This window comes from Chiloscyllium punctatum, chromosome 32 (assembly GCF_047496795.1).
Source record: "Chiloscyllium punctatum isolate Juve2018m chromosome 32, sChiPun1.3, whole genome shotgun sequence".
NCBI lineage: Eukaryota > Metazoa > Chordata > Chondrichthyes > Orectolobiformes > Hemiscylliidae > Chiloscyllium > Chiloscyllium punctatum.
Genome location: NC_092770.1, coordinates 61350368 through 61370399, shown reverse-complemented (window position 1 = coordinate 61370399; position 20032 = coordinate 61350368). Strand labels below are relative to the sequence as shown.

Below are 20032 nucleotides of genomic sequence, written 5' to 3'. Positions count from 1 at the left end.
TATTCTCTAAGTTTCATTGAGATCCTCCCCTCTTCCTTCTAAACTCCATCGAGTGCAGACCCAGAGTCCTCGACCACTCCTTTATATGTCAAGCCCTTCACCCCCGGATCATTCTTGTGAATCTCTTCTGGATCCTCTCCAAAACCATTAGTGTGCTGTGAAAGTTATAGTTTGCATAGAATGCTGACTTCTCTGGCACAATTGGACACGCGGGAAATATTTTTTAATCATGGATATCTCCTTCATTCCTGAAATCAGCCACAATGTTATACAGTTTCATCCTGCACCCAGGAGTCAATTCTTCATTCAAGATTTTGAGCAGTGAAGTTTAGCAGGCTGTTTGTCTGCGTAGGATATCATTAGATGAGGTCACTGTGGTCCTCACCCAAAGTCCACACAATGGACTTTCCCATCTGGAATCTTGCAGATGAGTGGGAGCCCTAAGCCCAGGGAAGCGTGTAACTGCAATTGCTGCCCCAGCTCAACTATCTTGCACCAGGGCTAATGGAAAACAGAACCTGAGATCTGCTGGTTCTCCATGCCTTGGCACTGGAGTGGACACAGTATTTGCTCAGCAGGTCATCAGGGAGAGATAATGAAAATAAATGCACTTGACTATCAACAAGACCAGAGAAATGACCAATGTTCAAAATCTGAAGTAGATAATTCAAGACCTAAGGCTTGAAAAAAGGCATAGAATTTACAGTACTAAATTAAACCATTCAACCAAACCATTTCATGTTGGTGTTTAAGCTAATCAGATGTCTTTATGAGTGTTTATCCAGAAAGAATACCGTTAACTTTTTATTTTGCAAACCTACTGTATATTTCCGACATTTCCAGTCTCATACCTAACATAGATCTGCTTTTCTGTGCCAACATCCCTTTTGGAATGGTGGCTTTCAACATTGCTATGTGAGAGATATTAACGAGTTGGTATTTGTGTCTTACAGAGACGCAGAGATTTCCTGCAGCTCATGCTTGATGCCCGGATATCCACTGATTACACTACGATGGAGAAATTCGATATTACCAATCCCAGTGGTCAAATCGAGGAGTCTCCCGAGACACAGAATGACATGACCAAGTCAAGCCCAGCTAAAGTCCAGAAGAAGATCCTTAGTCTGGATAAAATTTTGGGTCAAGCATTCATTTTTTTTGCAGCAGGATATGAAACCACCAGCAGTACTCTAGCCTTTATTTCTTACCTGCTTGCCACCCATCCTGAGAGCCAGGAGTTGCTACTAAAGGAAGTGGATGAATTCTATGAGTCTCACGTAAGTCCAGTTTGATTTTTGTTTCTGACATTCAGCTGGTCTTGTCCTATCTCTGTAACCTTCCCATGATCTAACCCTCTAAGATCTGTTTCCGCCAATTCCAGTCACTTGAACACCCCCTATTTGCTTTACTGCATGGGTGTTAATTGTGCTTTCAGCTGCCAATGTCTTAATCTCTGGAATTCCCTCTCTAAACATCTTCACCCCTTCCTCCTTTCAGGTGTCAAATGTTTTCTCCAGTGAAACATATTAAGACCTTTTACTGTGTTAACTATGTGTCAAGATATCTATAACCTAGTACTTCTTTGTCAATTTCTTTGTGCCTACAGTTATAGTAGCGACTTGCCCGGGAATATTTTAGATCCACCTGAGTGAGCAGCTATGGCCATGGATTAAGGCGCTGTTTCGAAAAATGGCACCAATGACACTGCAGCACTGGAGCATCGGCTTATGTTGTGTACTCAGTCAGAAACCCAACAGCATTTAGACAATTAGAGGCTCTGATTCTAAAAGTAATTAGAAGTTAGTTCTGTTTTGATCTATTTACTGAGGTGTAAATATTCCATTTTCCACGATGGGACACTTTAAAATCTGTTCTCCAGTGACTGGTAATTTTTTTTTTGTTAGTGGCAAGGATGTTCATTTAAATCCAGGTTGATTCAGCAGATTTCCCTTGCATGAGTAAATGACAGCAACTATTAATATATCTGAGTGGGACACACAGTTAGAGCGAATATGCAGGCTGGCAACAGCTGACTGCTGATTGGACAAGCGTGTGCATTAAAAATAACAGCTGTAAATTTCCCAGAGGTAAATGAGTTAAAGGACACGTGGCCAGCTCAACATTATCAACACAAGGGCTACTAAGTTACAGGGATAGTTGCCTAAATTACGTTCAATTAGGCAAAAGCAAATTACTGTGGCTGCTTAAAATCTGAAATTGAAATTGAACAAGAAAATGCCAGAAATACTCAGCAGGTCAAGCAACAGCTATGTAGAAAGAAGCAGAGTTAATCTTTCAGGTTGATGACCTTCCATCAGGTTTACATGGGTACATTTCTGGAAAGATTAGAGAGTTTCAATTGTCGTTCCTATGTTTGAAGCTGTCCATGTCCTTGCCTCGATGAACTCTCACATCCTCCGTCCCCATAACCTGCCCTTCCCACAATGCCTTCGACCTCCACATTGGCATCTGTTTCAACTCCAAATCCTGGAATTTCCTCCCTTTAACCTCTCTACCGCTTCAAGTTCTTTCTTTCTGTAGCACACTCTGTTTAACCAAGATTTTTGTCATCCCTGCCTAATGCCTCATTGTCATGAAGAACCCTCAAATGTTTCCTCACATGAGATGCACAAAAAAGTAAGTTGTGGTTGATGGTTGTAAAGGATTGCAACAAACATCGGGTAACTTGAGATTGAACTGGTAAGGAGGGACAGTATTGCTCCCATGATTCTTCTTAAAAGTCCTTACGAATTCCCTTCTCTGTTTAACATTCAGTAAGAGGGGGATCTCCATCATAAAACAAATTATCAGGAGTGCATGAAAAAAAAGATGTTATAAATAGAATAGAATTTAATTCGACCTTTATGTACTTGGGTCAAATAATTTGGAATACTGTTACCAGAAACCTATATCCAGAAACTAGGAGCAACATTCCACAACATCTACCTGCATCCATTCCAACAGAGTATTTCTGTATTCAAACAGCACAGAAATACTGTCTGCTCCAAACAGAATTCTCGAACAAAACACTGGGATAATCCAGATGTGTAACTCATGGTCAGCTGCTGAAACCGTGTATACTGGATTAGTGGTGCTGGAAGAGCACAGCAGTTCAGGCAGCATCCAACGAGCAGCGAAATCGAAGTTTCGGGCAAAAGCCCTTCATCAGGAATAAAGACAGTGAGCCTGAAGCATGGAGAGATAAGCTAGAGGAGGGTGGGGGTGGGGAGAGAGTAGCATAGAGTACAATGGGTGAGTGGGGGAGGGGATGAAGGTGATAGGTCAAGGAGGAGAGGGTGGAGTGGATAGGTGGAAAAGGAGATAGGCAGGTTCGACAAGTCCGGACAAGTCAAGGAGACAGTGCTGAACTGGAAGTTTGAAACTAGGATGAGGTGGGGGAAGGGGAAATGAGGAAACTGTTGAAGTCCACATTGATGCCCTGGGGTTGAAGTGTTCCGAGGCGGAAGATGAGGCGTTCTTCCTCCAGGCGTCTGGTGGTGAGGGAGCGGCGGTGAAGGAGGCCCAGGACCTCCATGTCCTCGGCAGAGTGGGAGGGGGAGTTGAAATTTTGGGCCACGGGGCGGTTTGGTTGATTGGTGCGGGTGTCTCGGAGATGTTCCCTAAAGCGCTCTGCTAGGAGGCGCCCAGTCTCCCCAATGTAGAGGAGACCACATCGGGAGCAACGGATACAATAAATGATATTAGTGGATGTGCAGGTGAAACTTTGATGGATGTGAAAGGCTCCTTTAGGGCCTTGGATAGAGGTGAGGGAGGAGGTGTGCGCGCAGGTTTTACAGTTCCTGCGGTGGCAGGGGAAAGTGCCAGAATGGGAGGGTGGGTCGTAGGGGGGTGTGGACCTGACCAGGTAGTCGCGGAGGGAACGGTCTTTGCGGAAGGCGGAAAGGGGTGGGGAGGGAAATATATCCCTGGTGGTGGGGTCTTTTTGGAGGTTGCGGAAATGTCGGCGGATGATTTGGTTTATGTGAAGGTTTGTAAGGTGGAAGGTGAGCACCAGGGGCGTTCTGTCCTTGTTACGGTTGGAGGGGTGGGGTTTGAGGGCAGAGGTGCAGGATGTGGACGAGTTGCGTTGGAGGGCATCTTTAACCACGTGGGAAGGGAAATTGCGGTCTCTAACGAAGGAGGCCATCTGGTGTGTTCTATGGTGGAACTGGTCCTCCTGGGAGCAGATACGGCGGAGGTGGAGAAATTGGGAATACGGGATGGCATTTTTGCAAGAGATAGAGTGGGAAGAGGTGTAATCCAGGTAGCTGTGGGAGTCGGTGGGTTTGTAAAAAATGTCAGTGTCAAGTCGGTCGTCACTAATGGAGATGGATAGGTCCAGGAAGGGGAGCGAGGTGTCAGAGATGGTCCAGGTAAATTTAAGGTCAGGGTGGAATGTGTTGGCGAAGTTGATGAATTGCTCAACCTCCTCGCGGGAGCACGAGGTGGCGCCAATGCAGTCATCAATGTAGCGGAGGAAGAGGTGGGGAGTGGTGCCGATGTAATTACGGAAGATCAACTGTTCTACATAGCCAACAAAGAGACAGGCATAGCTGGGGCCCATACATGTGCCCATGGCTACGCCTTTGGTCTGGAGGAAGTGGGAGGATTCAAAGGAGAAATTGTTAAGGGTGAGGACCAGTTCGGCCAAACGAATGAGAGTGTCATGGAAGGGTACTGTTGGGGATGTCTGGAGAGGAAAAAATGGAGGGCTTGGAGGCCCTGGTCATGGCGGATGGAGGTGTAGAGGGATTGGATATCCATGGTGAAGATGAGGCATTGGGGGCCGGGGAAATGGAAGTCTTGGAGGAGGTGGAGGGCGTGGGTGGTGTCTCGAACGTATGTGGGGAGTTTCTGGACTAGGGGGGATAGGACAGTGTCGAGGTAGGTAGAGATGAGTTCAGTGGGGTAGGAGCATGCTGAGACAATGGGTCGGCTAGGGTGGTCAGGCTTGTGGATCTTGGGAAGGCGGTAGAACCGGGCAGTGCGGGGTTCCCGGACTATGAGGTTGGAAGCTGTGGGTGGGAGATCTCCTGAGGTGATGAGGTTCTGTATGGTCTGGGAGATGATGGTTTGGTGATGGGGGGTGGAGTCATGGTCGAGGGAGCAGTAGGAAGAGGTGTCCTCGAGTTGGCGTTTGGCTTCAGCGGTGTAGAGGTCAGTGCGCCAGAATACCACTGCGCCCCCTTTATCCGCTGGCTTAATGGTGAGGTTGGGATTGGAGCAGAGGGATTGGAGGGCTGCGCGTTGTGAGGGTGAGAGGTTGGAGTGGGGGAGGGGGGTCGACAGGTTGAGGAGGTTAATGTCCCGGCGGCAGTTGGAAATGAAGAGGTCGAGGGCAGGTAATTGGCCAGTGCAGGGTGTCCAGGTGGATGCAGTGTGTTGGAGGTGGACAAAGGGGTCCTCGGAAGGTGGGCGGGAATCCTGATTGTGAAAGTAAGCTCGGAGGCGGAGGCGACGGAAGAATTGTTCGACATCACGGCGTGTATTAAATTCATTGATGCGTGGACGGAGGGGGATGAAGGTGAGTCCTTTGCTGAGGACTGTTCGTTCGTCCTCAGTGAGTGGGAGGTCTGGGGGGATGGTGAAAACTCGGCAGGGCCGGGAGCTGGGATCTGGTGTGGGTGTGGAGCTGGGAGTGGGGTCGGAGCCAGTACCTGGAGTGGGTGTGATGGTGGGGGGAATGGGGTTGGAGGCATGAGCTGGGGTAATGTTGCCCTCGGGGTTCTGGGGTGTGGGGATAGTGACAGTGGGGTCTGTGGGGGGGGAGTGTCAGCAGAATGCAGGTGAGTGGCACTGGTGGGGGTGGAAGTGGTGGTGATCATGGCAGTAGGGGTGGCGGAAGTCACTGAGCGTGTGGCATCAGCGATGATGTGAGGGCCGGAAGTGGCTGTGGGAGTGGCCATGAGGGGGGCAGAAGTGATATCATCAGTCAGCGTGGGGGTGGTAGCTGCATCAGCCGCATGGCTAATGGCGTTTCCGAGGCCAGGGGAAGCTTCTGGAATGTTTGAGGAGCGCTGGTTATGGAGGTGGGTGGATAAAAGTTTGTTGTACTTACAGTTTTTGATGTTTGAGATGGAATTGAAATACTGTTTGTTGAGAGTATGAATTCTCCTGAGGATGTAGTATAGAGTGGGTCCTTTGCAATTCTGAGAGAGTGTGGCCCTCAGCTGAGGCAGGGATGACTGGAGAGAGGTTAGGTGCCGGCGCATTGCTGCAAGCGTGGAGCAGAGGATCTTGAAGGAGAACTGTTGCTGGTGTTTTTGAATCTGTAGTCTGTACTGTTTGTCCTGTTCGGGTCCGAACTCTGCTGGTTTAAAAGGGGGTCCAGAGTCCGTGTGGGATGAGTTGGTTACGGAGGCAGGCACTGAGGAAGCAAATGTGGCTGTGGTAGCGAGTTTGTTTCACGACATGGTTGAAGAGCTTCAGGGCAGAGGAAATGACCTGGGAGTTGCAGTGGGAGAGGGACTCCCTGAGATTCTTGTAGAGAGAGGAGGAAAACTTCTTCAAGGCAGGATTACCTGCTGAAACTGTGTGTCAAGATATCTATAACCTAGTACTTTTTTGTCAATTTCTTTGTGCCTACAGTTAGTAGCGATTTGCCCAGGATATTTTAGATCCACCTGACTGAGCAGTTGTATCAGCAGAGGATAGTGTTTATTCGTAGAATCCCTACAGTGTGAAAACAGGCCATTTGGCCCAACAAGTCCACACCAACCCTCCAAAGAATAACCCACCCAAACCCATTCCCTGATCTGATTACATTTCCCCTGACTAATGCACCTAACCTACATATCCCTAAACCCTATGGGCAATTTAGCTTGGCCAGTCCACCTAACCTGCACATCTTTGGACTGTGGGAGGAAACCCACACAGACATGGGGAGAATGTGCAAACTCCACACAGACAGTCACCTGAGGCTGGAATCAGACCCGGGTCCCTGGCGCTGTGAGGCAGCAGTGCTAACCACTAAGCCACCGTGCCGCTGCTTTCCACTCTCCAGTCAAAAAAGAAGTTTTGATCCTCAGTATCAGGTGGTGAACCCAGATAGCCCCATCAGATTCTGTTTCCTATCTGTTCCCCTAACTATGCTGTCATTTCTTTGTTTGTCCTCCCACATGAACAGCACTCCATTCCATGGTGCATTGGTCAGTTCATTAATTTTACCTGCAGTCTGTGCCCACATCCATAGTGGGAGCAACACCTCATAGCTATTGTACAAGGCATCTCTGAAAATAAATTCTGGATCCCCACATGTTCCTAGCCTAAATTTAATACATATTAATTTAAAGGGTGTGACTGCCTCCTGAAACAGTGTCCAGCTCATCAACTCTGAGTTAAAGTTCCTCAAAAAGTATACACTTACAGTAGAGATGAACACTGCAGATTACACTGGCAACCATCTGTTCTCACATACCACAACTACAACATATTACCTACTCATCCATCTCTATATTGTACTTAATTTATTAATTTGGGTGTTAATTATTTCGGAAATGAGTTTTCTAACAATACTCTTCAGAATAGATAACTTCACCTGATTTAAATCACTTATCACCTGGCTTTGTGGGAAATCTTGTCTCACTGATTTGATATAGGCTTTTGAAGAAAGATTGATGAAGCAGAGCAGTGGACATTGTCTGTCTGGACTTCAGTAAGGCATTCAATAAGCTTTCACATAGTAGTCTGGCTAGCAAGGTTAGATCACAAGGAATCCAGAGAGAGCTAGCCAATTGGATACAAAATTGCCTCGAAGGGAGGAGAAAGAGGGTGGTGGTAGAGGGTTGCTTTCTGGACGGGAGGCCTGTGACCAGCGGTGTAATGCAAGGTTTGGTGCTGTGTCCACTGCTTTTTGTCATGATATAAATGATGTGGATATGAATATAGGAGGTATGGTTAGTAAATTTGCAGATGATACCACAATTGGTGGTTTGGTGGACAGCAAAGAAGGTTACTTCAGAGTTCAGGGACTTTGATCAGATGGGCAAATGGACAGAGACGTGGCACACGGAGTCTAATTGAGACAAATGGATGGTGCTGCATTTTGAGAAGGCAAATCAGGGGAGGACTTATACATTTAATGGTAATATCCTGGGGAGTGTTGCAGAGCAAGAGATCTTGGAGTGTAGATTTATAAAAAGCAGAGCCGCAGGTAGACAGGGTGGTAAAGAAGGCATTTGATATGCTTGCCTTTATTGATCAGTGCATTGAATATAGGATTTGGAAGGTCATTTTGTGGCTGTACAGGATATTGGTAAGGCCACTTTTGAAATGCGGTATTCAATACTGGAATCCCTGCTATAGGAAAAATATTGTGAAACTTGAAAGGGTTCAGAAAAAATTTGCAAGGATATTGCCAGGTTTGGAGGATTTGAGCTATAAGGAGAGGTTGTATAGGCTAGGGCTGTTTTCCCTGGAGTATCGGAGGCTGAGGGGTGATCTTAAAGAGGTTTATAAAATCATGAGGGTCATGGATAGGGTGAATAGACAAGGTCTTTTCCCTGGCTGGGAGAGTGAAAACCTAAAGGGCATAGGTTTAAAGTGACAGGGGAAAGATTTAAAAGAGACCTAAGATTTTGAGCCATAGAGGTATGCAGCATGGAAACAGACTCTTTGATCCAACTCATCCATGTGGACCAGATATCCTATTTGCCATCATTTGACACATCTTTCCTCTAAACCCTTCCTATTCATATTCCCATCCAGAAGCCTTTTAAATGTTGTAATTGTACTAGCCTCCACCACTTCCTCTGACAGCTCATTCCATACACGCATCACCCTCTCTGTGAAACAGTTACCCTCAGGTCCCTTTTATATCTTTACCCTCTCACCCTAAACCTACGGCCTCTAGTTTGGATTGCCCCCACACCCGAGAAAAGACCTTGTCTATGTATCCTATCCAAGTCCCTCATGGTTTTGTAAATATTTGTAAAGTCATCCCTCAGCCCTTGATGTTCCACGGAAATTACCCCCAACCTATTCAGCCTCTCTGTCTGGCTCAAACCCTCCAACCCTGGCAGCATGCTTACAAATCTCTTCTGAACCTTTTCAAGTTTCACAACATCTTTCCAATAGGAAGGAGACCAGAATTGAATGCAGTATTCCAAAAGCAGCCTAACCAATGTCCTGTACAGCCACAACATGACCTCTCAACTCCTATACTCAAAGCACTGACCAACAAAGGAAAGCATACCAAATGCCTTCTTCGTTATCCTTTCTACCTTCAACTCCATAGCAAGGAGTTATGAACCTGCACTCCAAGGTCTCATTGTTCAGCAACACTCCCTAGGACCTTACCATTACGTGTACAAGTCCTGCCCTGATTTGCCTTTTTAACATGCACATTTATCTAAATTAAACTCCATCTGTCACTCCTCGGCTTATTGGCCCATCTGATCAAGATCCCTTTGTAATCTGAGGTAACCTTCTTAGCTGTCCACTACACCTCTAATTTCGGTGTCATCTGCAAACTTACTAACTGTACTTCCTATGTTCACATCCAGATCATTTTTTAAAAAGTTATGGAAAGTGGTGAAACCTGCACCGATCCTTGTGGCACATGTAAAAGGCATCCGGATGAATACATGAATAGAAAGGGTTTAAAGGGATATGGGCCAAATGTTCGCCAATGGGGCTAAATCAATTTATGATGTCTGGTCAGCATGGATGAGTTGGTCCAAGGGTTCTGTTTCCATGCTGTACATCTCTAACTCTATGGCCTGCTTGTCATACTTTTCAAGCAATGTTATGCTTTAGTTCTAACAGAGAGAAGTGTGTTGAAGGGTCTCTTTGGGGCCAGTTTTTATCTCCTGCCATTGCTGCCCTTCTCAGACAGGTGATGCTGATGTGGTGCACACTCATTTGAGTCTAGATGGGGTGGAGAATGGGGCTGTGAAATAAGAGCTTTGTAAGTAAATTCCATCCAGACATGTCGGATACTTGTCAAATTAATTTGCGGCATATAAGCATCCATGTAAAGCAGACTGGGGAATCAGACTTATCACAGGGATCGGTGCAGGGTCCCTTATTGTTTGAAGAAGGTGTTAGGTTACAGGTCAGATGGGGAGATCAATGGCAGATGGAATTTAACCCAGATAATTATGAAGTGTAAAACTTGGGAAGAAGGAACTAGTGAGTACTCAATGTATGGTAAGACACTAGAAAATTCAGAGGAACAGAGGGACTTTGGGATGCTTGTCCACAGATCCCTGAAGGCTGCAAGACAATACAGTTAGCTAAGAAGGCATGCAGGATATTTGCCTTTATCAGTCAAGGCATAAGTTATAAGAGCAAGGAGGTTATTTTGAAGCCGTACAAAATGTTGGTTAGGCCATTGCTGGATTAATGTTTGTGGCTCTAGTGAAAGCACTATGTGATTGCATAACCTTTAAAAATTAATTGCATGAGCACTTGAAATATCATAACATTCAAGGCTGTGGGTCAAGTGCTTAAAAGTGGGACTCATGTAGATTTAGAGTAGTTATCGTCAGTGTGGACTTCATGGGCTGAAGGGCCTCTTCAGTGTTATATGGTTCTGTGGGAAGATGTTCAACTTTGCATGATTGTGGTTTGGGACAAATATTGTAGGATTTTACAATTTTGGACCTGCATTTTTCTACCTCCTAAGAGGCTAGAGAACAAATTGCAGGGGCTCTAGCTAATATTTTTGTATCATCGTTAGCCACGGGTGAGGTCCCAGATGATTGGAGGGTAGTGAATCTGGATGTAGGTTTGCTCACTGAGCTGGGAGGTTCATTTCCAGATGTTTCGTCACCTTACTAGGTAACATCTTCAGTGGGCCTCAGGCGAAGCAGTGTACATGATTCCTGCTTTCTATTTATATGTTTGGGTTTCTTTGGGTTGGTGATGTCATTTCCTGTGGTGACGTCCTTTCCTGTTCTTTTTTCTCGGGTTGGTAGATGGGGTCTAACTCGATATGTTTGTTGATACAGTTCTGGTTGGGATGCCATGCTTCTAGGAATTCTTGTGTGTGTCTCTCTTTGGCTTGTTCTAAGATGGATGTGTTGTCCCAGTCGAAGTGGTGTCCTTCCTTATCTGTATGTAAGGATCATAGTGAGAGAGGGTCATATTGTTTTGTGGCTAGTTGGTGTTCATGTATCCTGGTGGCTAGTTTTCTGCCTGTTTGTCCAATGTAGTGTTTGTTACAGTTCTTGCATGGTATTTTGTAAATGACAAAGTGAATGTTATGCTATACCATAGGAAGGATGTTATTGAATTGGAAAGAGTCTCGAAGAAATTTACAAGGACTCAATGGTCTGACTTATTGGGAGAAGTTGGACAAGCTAGGACTTTTACCTTTAAAGTATAGGAGACCAAGAGGGGATCGTATAGAAGTGGATAAGATCATGAGAGGCATGGATAGAGTGAATGAACTCGATCTTTTTCCCACTGTTGGGGAATCGAGGACTAGAGGGCATCAGTGTATGGTGAGAGGGGAAAAAATAAAAAGGAACCTGAGGGGCAATTTTTTATACACAAAGGGTGGTACGCATATGGAATGAGCTACCAGCCAAAGTGGTTGAGACGGGTACATTAATAATATTTAAAAGATATTTTGACAAATAGATGGATAGGAAAAATTTAGAAGGATGTGGGCGAATTGCGGGAAAATGGGGTTAGCATGGATGGACATTTTGGTTGGCGTGGACCAATTAGGGCCAAAGGGCCTGTCTCCTTACTGTAGGACTCCATGACTTCTATGACTAAATACTTTTAATGTAATTTTCATTCTTTCTACTAAAGTTAAATTCCTCTCAAAATAATGGATGATGTTTGAAATCTTACTCTTCATGTTATGACACACAGCTAAGAGTGTCTGTCTGCAAATTTGTTACACATGGTTCAAACCATCAGCTACGCTTTGCACTGATTCCTCAATAATAATTAAGATCGTGCTGACATTTCTAACACACTGCAAATGTTATTACATCAGTTGATAGCTCAAGTATTTCTGCTAGCTAATTAAATTGGATGCATAGTTTCAATTGGAAGTTACTTAATTAGACGCCATATAGAGTACTGAACCTCAAATTGTAAATCAGTTGTGACCGTTGGTTCCCCAGTTGTCGTCCTTCTTTTTGCTAAACATCAAACCATCTACAAGAGTAACTACGAGAGCTGTCACTTTTAACACTTGTTTATAAGACATATTTCTTTTCAAAATCAGGGATGATGTTGGGGGAGCGTATAAACACTTCACCCAGTTTGAGCATTCAGCATTAGTAACAAGCATTGTCATAGTTAGATCCAAAGAAAGTGTTAACACAACAATGTTTTGATTCACACTAATTTTACAACACTTCCTATCTCTATCTGTTATCATTTTTGAATGTAACAGCACTGAAAGAGGCTATTTGGCCAATCACACCTCTGTTAGACATAGTACAAAGAACAAAAAACACTACAGCTTAGGAACAGTGCTTCCCTAACCAAGACTGTGTCAAAGTATGATGCCTTTCCAAAGTAAAAACCTACCACCTTCACATGGTCTGTATCCCTTTATTCCCTGCTATTTGTGCATCTGTCAAGGTGCCTCTTAAGCATTGCTGTTGTAGCTACCTCCGTCGCCCTCTCTGACAGCACATTCCAGGCACTTACCACTCTGTGTTTAAAAAAAACCTGCCTCTCACATCTTCTTTAAATTTACTCCCTATTACCTTAAATCTATGTCCCCTCAAAACTGACATTTCTCGCTGGGATGAAGATGTGGATGTGCCGGTGTTGGACTGGGGTGAACAAAGTCAGAAGTCACACAGCACCAACTTATTATTCAACAGATTTATTTGAAATCACAAGCTTTCAGAGCGGTAATCCGAGATGACCTCTTCTGATGAAAGAGTAGCGCTCCAAAAGCTTGTGCTTTCAAATAAACCTGTTGCACTATAACATTTTGGTATCACTCTGGTATCGAGTGATTTCTGACTGGGAAAAAGACTTTTAACTATCCATTCTGTCCATGCCTCTCATAATTTTGTAAACTTCTGTCAGGTCATCCCTCATCCTTCACCGTTCAAGTGAAAACAAACCAGGTTTGTCCAATCTTTCCTCATAGTGTAGAAACAGGCTCTTCAGCCCAAAAGGTTCACACCTCTGAAGAATAACCCACCTGGACCCATTCACCCTACCCTATATTTACCTCTGACTAATGTACCTAAACCACACATCCCTGAACACTATTGGCAATTTAGCATGGCCAATTCACCTGACCTGCACATCTTTGGTTTGTGGGAGGAAACCACACAGACAGTCATCAGGGCTGGAATCAAACCCGCGTCCCTGGCACTGTGAGGCAGCAATGCTAACCATTGAGCCACCTTGTCGCCCATAGCTGGCAACATCCTGGTAAACCATTTCTGTACCCTTTTCAAAGCCATCCATATCCTCTGACAACCAGAGCTGTACAGATTATTCCAGAAATGGCCTAACTGAAGTTCTATGCAACATGAATATGGATAACCCTGGGAATTAAAGACCAGCCAGTCTTATGTCAGTGGTGGGCAGATTATTGGAGAGGATTCTGAGAGACAGGATTTATTATTATTTGGAAAAGCATAACCTGATTAGAGATAGTCAGCATGGCTTTGTGAGGGAAAGGTCATGCTTCACAAGCCTTATTGATTTCTTTGAGGATGTAACAAAATATGTTGATGTAGGTAGAGCATTGGATGTGGTGTATCTGGTTTTAGCAAAGCGTTGATAAGGTTCCCCATGGTAGGTTCATTCAGAAAGTAAGGAGGTGTGTGATACAGGAAAATGTGGCTGTCTGGATACAGAATTAGCTGGCCCATAGAAGACAGAGAGTGGTAGTAGATGGGAAGTATTCAGCCTGGAGCTCAGTGGCCACTGATGTTCTGGAGAGATCTGTTCTGCCACCTCCGCTCTTTGTAGTTTTATAAATGACTTGGACGAGGAAGTGGAAGGGTGGGTTAGGAAGTTTGCCAATGACATGAAGATTGGTGGAGTGGTGGATAGTGTGGAAGGCTGTTATAGGTTGCAGCAGGACATTGACAGGATGCAGAGCTGGGCTGAGAAGTGGCAGGTGGAGTTCAACCTGGAAAAGTGTGAAGTCATTAATTTTGGAAGGTAGAATTTGAATGCAGAACACAGGGTTCTTGGCAATGTGAAAGAACAGAGAGACCTTGGGTTCCACGTCCATAGATGCCTCAAAGTTGTCACTCAAGTTGATAGGATTGTTAAGAAGGCGTATGGTGTGTTGGCTTTCATTAGCAGGGGGATTGAATTTCAGAGCCACAAGGTTATGCTGCAGCTCTATAAAGCCCAGGTTAGACCACACTTGGAATATTGTGTTTAGTTCTGGTTGCCTCATTAGAGGAAGGATGTAGAAGCTTTAGAGAGGGTGCAGAGGAGATTGACCAAGATGCTCCCTGGACTGGAGGGCAGGTCTTATGAAGAAAGGTTGAGGGAGCTAGGGCTTTTCTCATTGGAGCGAATGAGAGGTGACCTTATACAGGTGTACTAGATGATGAGAGGCATAGATAGAGTGGATAGTCAGAGACTTTTTTCCCAGGGCGAAAATGGCTATCACGAGGGAGCATAATTTTAAGGTGATTGGAGGAAGGTTTGGGGAGGTCATTTCTTTACCCAGAGAGTGGTGGGTGTGTGGAATGCACTGCTAGTAGTGGTAATAGAGTCAGATACAGGGACATTTAAGTTACTCTTGGATAGGCACATAGCAGATAGTAAAATGAAGGGCATGTAGGTTCATTTGATCTTAGAATAGGATAAAAGATCAGCACAACATTGAATGCTGAAGGCTCTGTACTGTGCTGTACTGTACAATGTTCTAAGACTTGTCAATTTTTATACTCTATACCCTGACTGATGAGGGCAAGCATGCCATAATGCCTTCTTGACTATCTTAATCACTTGTGTTGCCACTTTCAGGGAACTGTGGACCTGTACATCTAGATCCCTTTGTATGTCGATGCTGTTAAGGGTTCTGCTGTTTACTGTATATTTCCTTCTTGATTTGATGTACCAAAATGCATCACCTTACAATTGTTTGGATAAAATTCCATCTGCCATGTCTCTGTCCAAGTCTCTAGTCTATCTACATCCTGCTGTATCCTCTGGCAATTCTCTTCACTATATGCAGCTCCCACAATTTTTGTGTCATGCATAAACTTACTAATCAGGCCAGCTGCATCTCCTTCAAATTATTTATATATATATTTCAAACAGCAGGGGTCCCAGTATGGATTCTGTGGAACACCACTAGTCACAGATCTCCAGTCAGAAAAACTGCCTTCCACCACTACTCTTTTTCTTCTGTGATTAAGCCATCTTAATCGTGTATCCATCTTACCAGTTCACTGCAGATCCCATTGACTTCACCTTTTGTATCAGCCTACCATGAGAAATTTTGTCAAAGGCCTTGCTAAAGTCCATACAGACAACATCTACCACTCTGCCCTCATCAGACACCTAAAAAATGTATCCTCAATTAAGTTTGTGAGACATGATCTTCCCTGCACAAAGCCTATTGCTAATAAGTCCATACTGTTCCAAATGTGAGTAAATCCCACCCCTAAGAATCTTCTCCAATAATTTCCTGTCATTTATGGAAGGCTCATCAGACTATAATTTCCCAGATTATCCCCATTGCCCTTCTCAAACAAAGGGCCAACATTGGCTGTTCTCCAGTCATAGAGTCATATAGCACGGAAACAGACTCTTCAATCCAACTAGTCCACACCGACCATGTTCTCAAACTAAACTACTTGTACCTTCCTGCATTTGGCCCATAACCGTCCAAACCTTTCCTATTCAGTAACTTATCCAAATCTCTGGGACCAGTCCACTGACTAAAGAGGATACAAAGATTTCAGACAAAGCCCAAGCAATTTCCTCACCTGTCTCCCTCAGCATTCTGGGATAGATTCTATCAGTTCTTGGAGACTTGTCTATCTTAATGCTTCTTAAAACAGCCAACATCTCATACTTTAGAACTGTAACTCAAATACCATATCCTTACCCTTTCCTCATATCATGTTATTATTCACCATCCATTTGGAATAGAACGTTCCATGTCTAGATGACCCCCTGAGTGGGGACAAGTTAATGTTCTGATTGTAAGTATTTTAATAATGGAATCAGAGTAATGTAGCGCAGAAGAAAGACATTAGGCTTATCATGCCTTTGTCAGCTCTTTGAAATTGATCCCATGCCACCTCTTTCTCTCCAAAGCCAAATATTTCTCTAGTTCCTTTTTGAAAACTATTATTGAATCTGATTCTGTCACTATTTTAATCAGTGTGTTCTAGGTCAGAATAACTTGCTGCATAATTTACCTCTCCCTAGTGTAGCCTCTGGTAAGTTGTATAGAGCGGTGGTGAAAAGAATGCAGTGTTAAAGAGACTAAAGTCAAAAATTTGATCAAAGTGGCAATTTTGTGCAGAATGGGAAGAAGGTACTGCTTTCCTTTCACCTCCAATATGTGTCTACAAACTTAAGGTAATAAAGACTTCAAATTTCTCTGCGCTGCTTTTTTGTACTAACTAGGGTATGGAAAATTATCTGAAAACAATTTAAAAACTGAATATGATAATGTCAATACACCTAAACTAATGTATGATGAAGCAAATTGTCTATCAGAACTTGTATGAGGTTGTGGACAGTGGGACAATACTGAGTGAACATATCTACAATAGACATCTCCATCTTGAATCTTTCTGCCTCAGACTCATTGGGGCACTCCAACACAGGAGTGAGGTGCAGCATCTGGACAGTATGCCCCAAGTGTGGCTAGCAGAATATTACAAACTGCATCATGGCAGTAGGTTACCAGGTGGATAGAGGGAATGCTTCAAACCTATCCTCAGAGCCTGCCTGAGAAAACACACTAATCCCACTGACTTGTGAGAATCCTTTGCCCATCTCTGAGCAAACTGCAATGGTGCCAATTTGACCATTTCCAGCACGTACAGATGGAAGCCCAGCACAAACAGCCGAATATGTGTGTGGAAGCCCAAAAGCCCCACCCAATCACCTCTTCAAACACTACCTGCCCTATCTGTGGCAGGAAATTTGGATCCAGAATTGGACCTCAGGACCCATAAGACTGGAGGGTAAGAAAGGCTTCCTTGCTCCCAAGGGACTGCCAAAGCAGAAGCATAGAATAAGTGAAAGCCAAATAAAATGGTGAATCAGGTTCTGCAGAAACTACCTGTTGAAAAGGTTTAGTGTGCCTGTTATGTGTGACGGCAGGATAAAGAGGATAGTGACAGCCAGAATGTTGACCATGGCACCTTGGAACAAGAGTCTAGCCAAGGCGGGAATGAGGACAAGGAGGGGAAATAATGTGAAATAATAGGGGAGGCAATAGTTAGGGGAGCAGGTAGTATCCTTCGTAAGCTGAATTCTGGATGGTTTGTTGTCTAATGGGAGCCAAGAGGAGGTATGTTCTGAACTGGTTTAAAATGTACTGAAGAGTGAGGATCACAGTGCTTAGGCCTACTTTAAGAACAGGAAGAATAGGTAAAAAGGTCCAGCTTGGAGATTACCAGGAACGTTATTAAAATATAAGTCCTCATGGGTAACATCTTTCGATTATTACCCAAGCTTTTTCAGGGGATAAGGTGCCAGTCCCGGAGCAAGAAAGAATTGTACCACTTACGTAGAGACAATGTGGAGAAAATGTTTCCACTATTAAACTAGGAAACAAGGGCATAGCCTCACAGTGAAGGGGCAATCCTTTAGAACTGAGATGAGGAGGACCTTCTTCAGCCAGAGAGTGGTGAATTTGTGGAATTCATTGCCACAGAAGGCTGTGGAGTCCAAATCAGTGAGTATATTTAAGGCAGAGATAGGTTCTTGATAAGTAAGGCGATGAAGTGTTACAGGGTGAAGGCAGGAGAATGGGATTAAGGAACATATCAGCCATGATTGAATGGTGGAACAGACTCAACAGGTCAGATGGCTTAATTCCTAATTATATTGTGAGATTGGCTTTACTTGAAGCAGGCTATGACTAGGATCCTGACAGAAAAGAAATTTGGGTGGTTGAAAGGACCCAAATTTGGGTGGTTTAAACGAGAATGTGCAGGGACATGTCTTAGATGGATAGAGTAGTATGGACAAAAGCTTGAAAACACGTTAAAGGAAAAAGAGCTGATTAACAATCAGAAATTGTGCTTCAGGTATTGCAGGGTGAGTGAAAATCAAAAGTTGGCAAGTAATTAAACCAGGAGAGAAATAAAAAAAAGTGAGCAAACCATTACAGCAGAAGGACAGGTAGTTCCAATAAGCAGGATTTATACAAATACATGGGATACATGCAACGAGAAGGAGTTAATTAATATTCTTGTTGTGGAAGGTCCGTTTTACAAATTCTCTATATTCTCCATTTTCTTGAACAGTGCTGGCAGATTGGATAGTGACAAATATAACCTCATTGTTTTAAAAAGGAAGTAGGGAAAAGAAACAGGAACTACAGACCAGTTAGCCTAATGTCAGTAGTAGGGAAAGTTCAGGAGTCTATTATGAAGGATATAATAACAGGATACTTAAAAATAGTAATGGTATTACACTTGGATCATCATCTTGGATTGATGACAGCGTAATTGTGTTGTAAACCTACTGGAGATTTTTGAGAATGTAACTAGTGGACTAAATGAGGAAGAACCGATGGATGTGATCTATGTGGATTCCCGGAAAACTTTTAATGAAGTCTCACATAAGAGTTTAGAGTCCAAAATTAAAGCAAGTGCGATTGGTGACAGTATACTGGCATGGTCTGAGAATTAGTTAGCAGACAGGAAACAGAATAGGAATAAAAGTATGTGGCTTTCAGAATGGAAGGTGTGACAAGTTGGGTACTACAGAATCAATGCTTGAGCCTCAGCGATTCACAATTTGTATCAACAAGTTGGAACAGGGAATCAAATGTGATACTTCCAAGTTTGCTGATGACAATCAGATAGAAGTGTGAGTGATGAGGAATATACAAATAGACTTCAGGGTGATTTGCTCAGGTTGAGTGAATGGACAAATGTATGCCAGATGCAGTTTAGTGTAGATAAGTGTAAAGTTTTCCACTTTGGTACATAAAACAGAATGGCAGGGCATTTTTTTTTAGAATTCCCACAGTGTGGAAACAGGCCCTTCAGCCCAACAAGTCCACACCAACCCCTCGAAGAGTAACCCAAGCAGACCCATTCCTCTACCCTATTTTGCTATATTTACCCTAAACTAATGCACCTAACATGTACTATGGGTAACTTAGCTTGGCCAATTTACCTAACCTGCACATCTTTGGATTGTGAGAGCAAACCAGAGCTCCTGAAGGAAATCCACACAGACACGGAAAAATGTGTGAACTCCCGAGGTTGGAATTGAACCCAGGACTCTGGCGCTGTGAGGCAGCAGGGTTAACCACTGAGCCACCATGCCAGCCATGATTTAAATCATGATAGATTGGTAAAGATTGATGTGCAAAGAGACCTGGTGACATATTAAACCAGGCATTGAAAGCAAGCATGCAAGCGTGGCATGAAGTATGTTGGTCTTCAGTGCAAGAGGATTTGAGGAGCAGGGAGGTTTTACAGCACAGATGGCAGAATCAATATTCCATTGCCACTAGAAAATTGCTACTAAATGTCCATTTTACAGGTTTAATTAGCTTTCTACTGCTCTAAGCTGAGTTTCCATCACTGCATACAAACCGCTTGAAGAGGAGAACACAATGAGGAATAAACAGCATTTTTCTCCAACTTTGGTTGTTTCAAATCTTCTCTTTATTATTTTCTGGTATGTAGGCATCTCTGGCTAGTCAACTGCATTATCCTCAAGAAGATGGTAATGAACTGAATTCTTGACCCACTGTAATCCATGTGCTGTAGGTAGACCCACAGTGCCGTTAGGGATGAAATGCCACTGTTTTGATTCAGCAACAGTGAAAGAACAGTGATATATTTCTAAGCCAGGCTAGTGAGAGGCATAGATGGGAAGATGCTGGTTGTACTGTTCATCTCTAAGAGCCTGATAACATTCT

General features: G+C 43.9%; 1 protein-coding gene across 4 annotated transcripts in view; it reads left to right on the top strand.

Moving 5' to 3' along the window:
• tbxas1 (thromboxane A synthase 1 (platelet)) overlaps positions 1-20032 on the top strand; it is a 232902-nt gene that overhangs the window by 169999 nt on the left and 42871 nt on the right. For all 4 annotated transcript variants that reach the window (XM_072552486.1, XM_072552484.1, XM_072552485.1 and 1 more), the window contains one exon: positions 954-1277. In XM_072552486.1, the coding sequence (XP_072408587.1) occupies positions 954-1277 (324 nt within the window). The remainder of the gene's footprint in view (positions 1-953; positions 1278-20032) is intronic.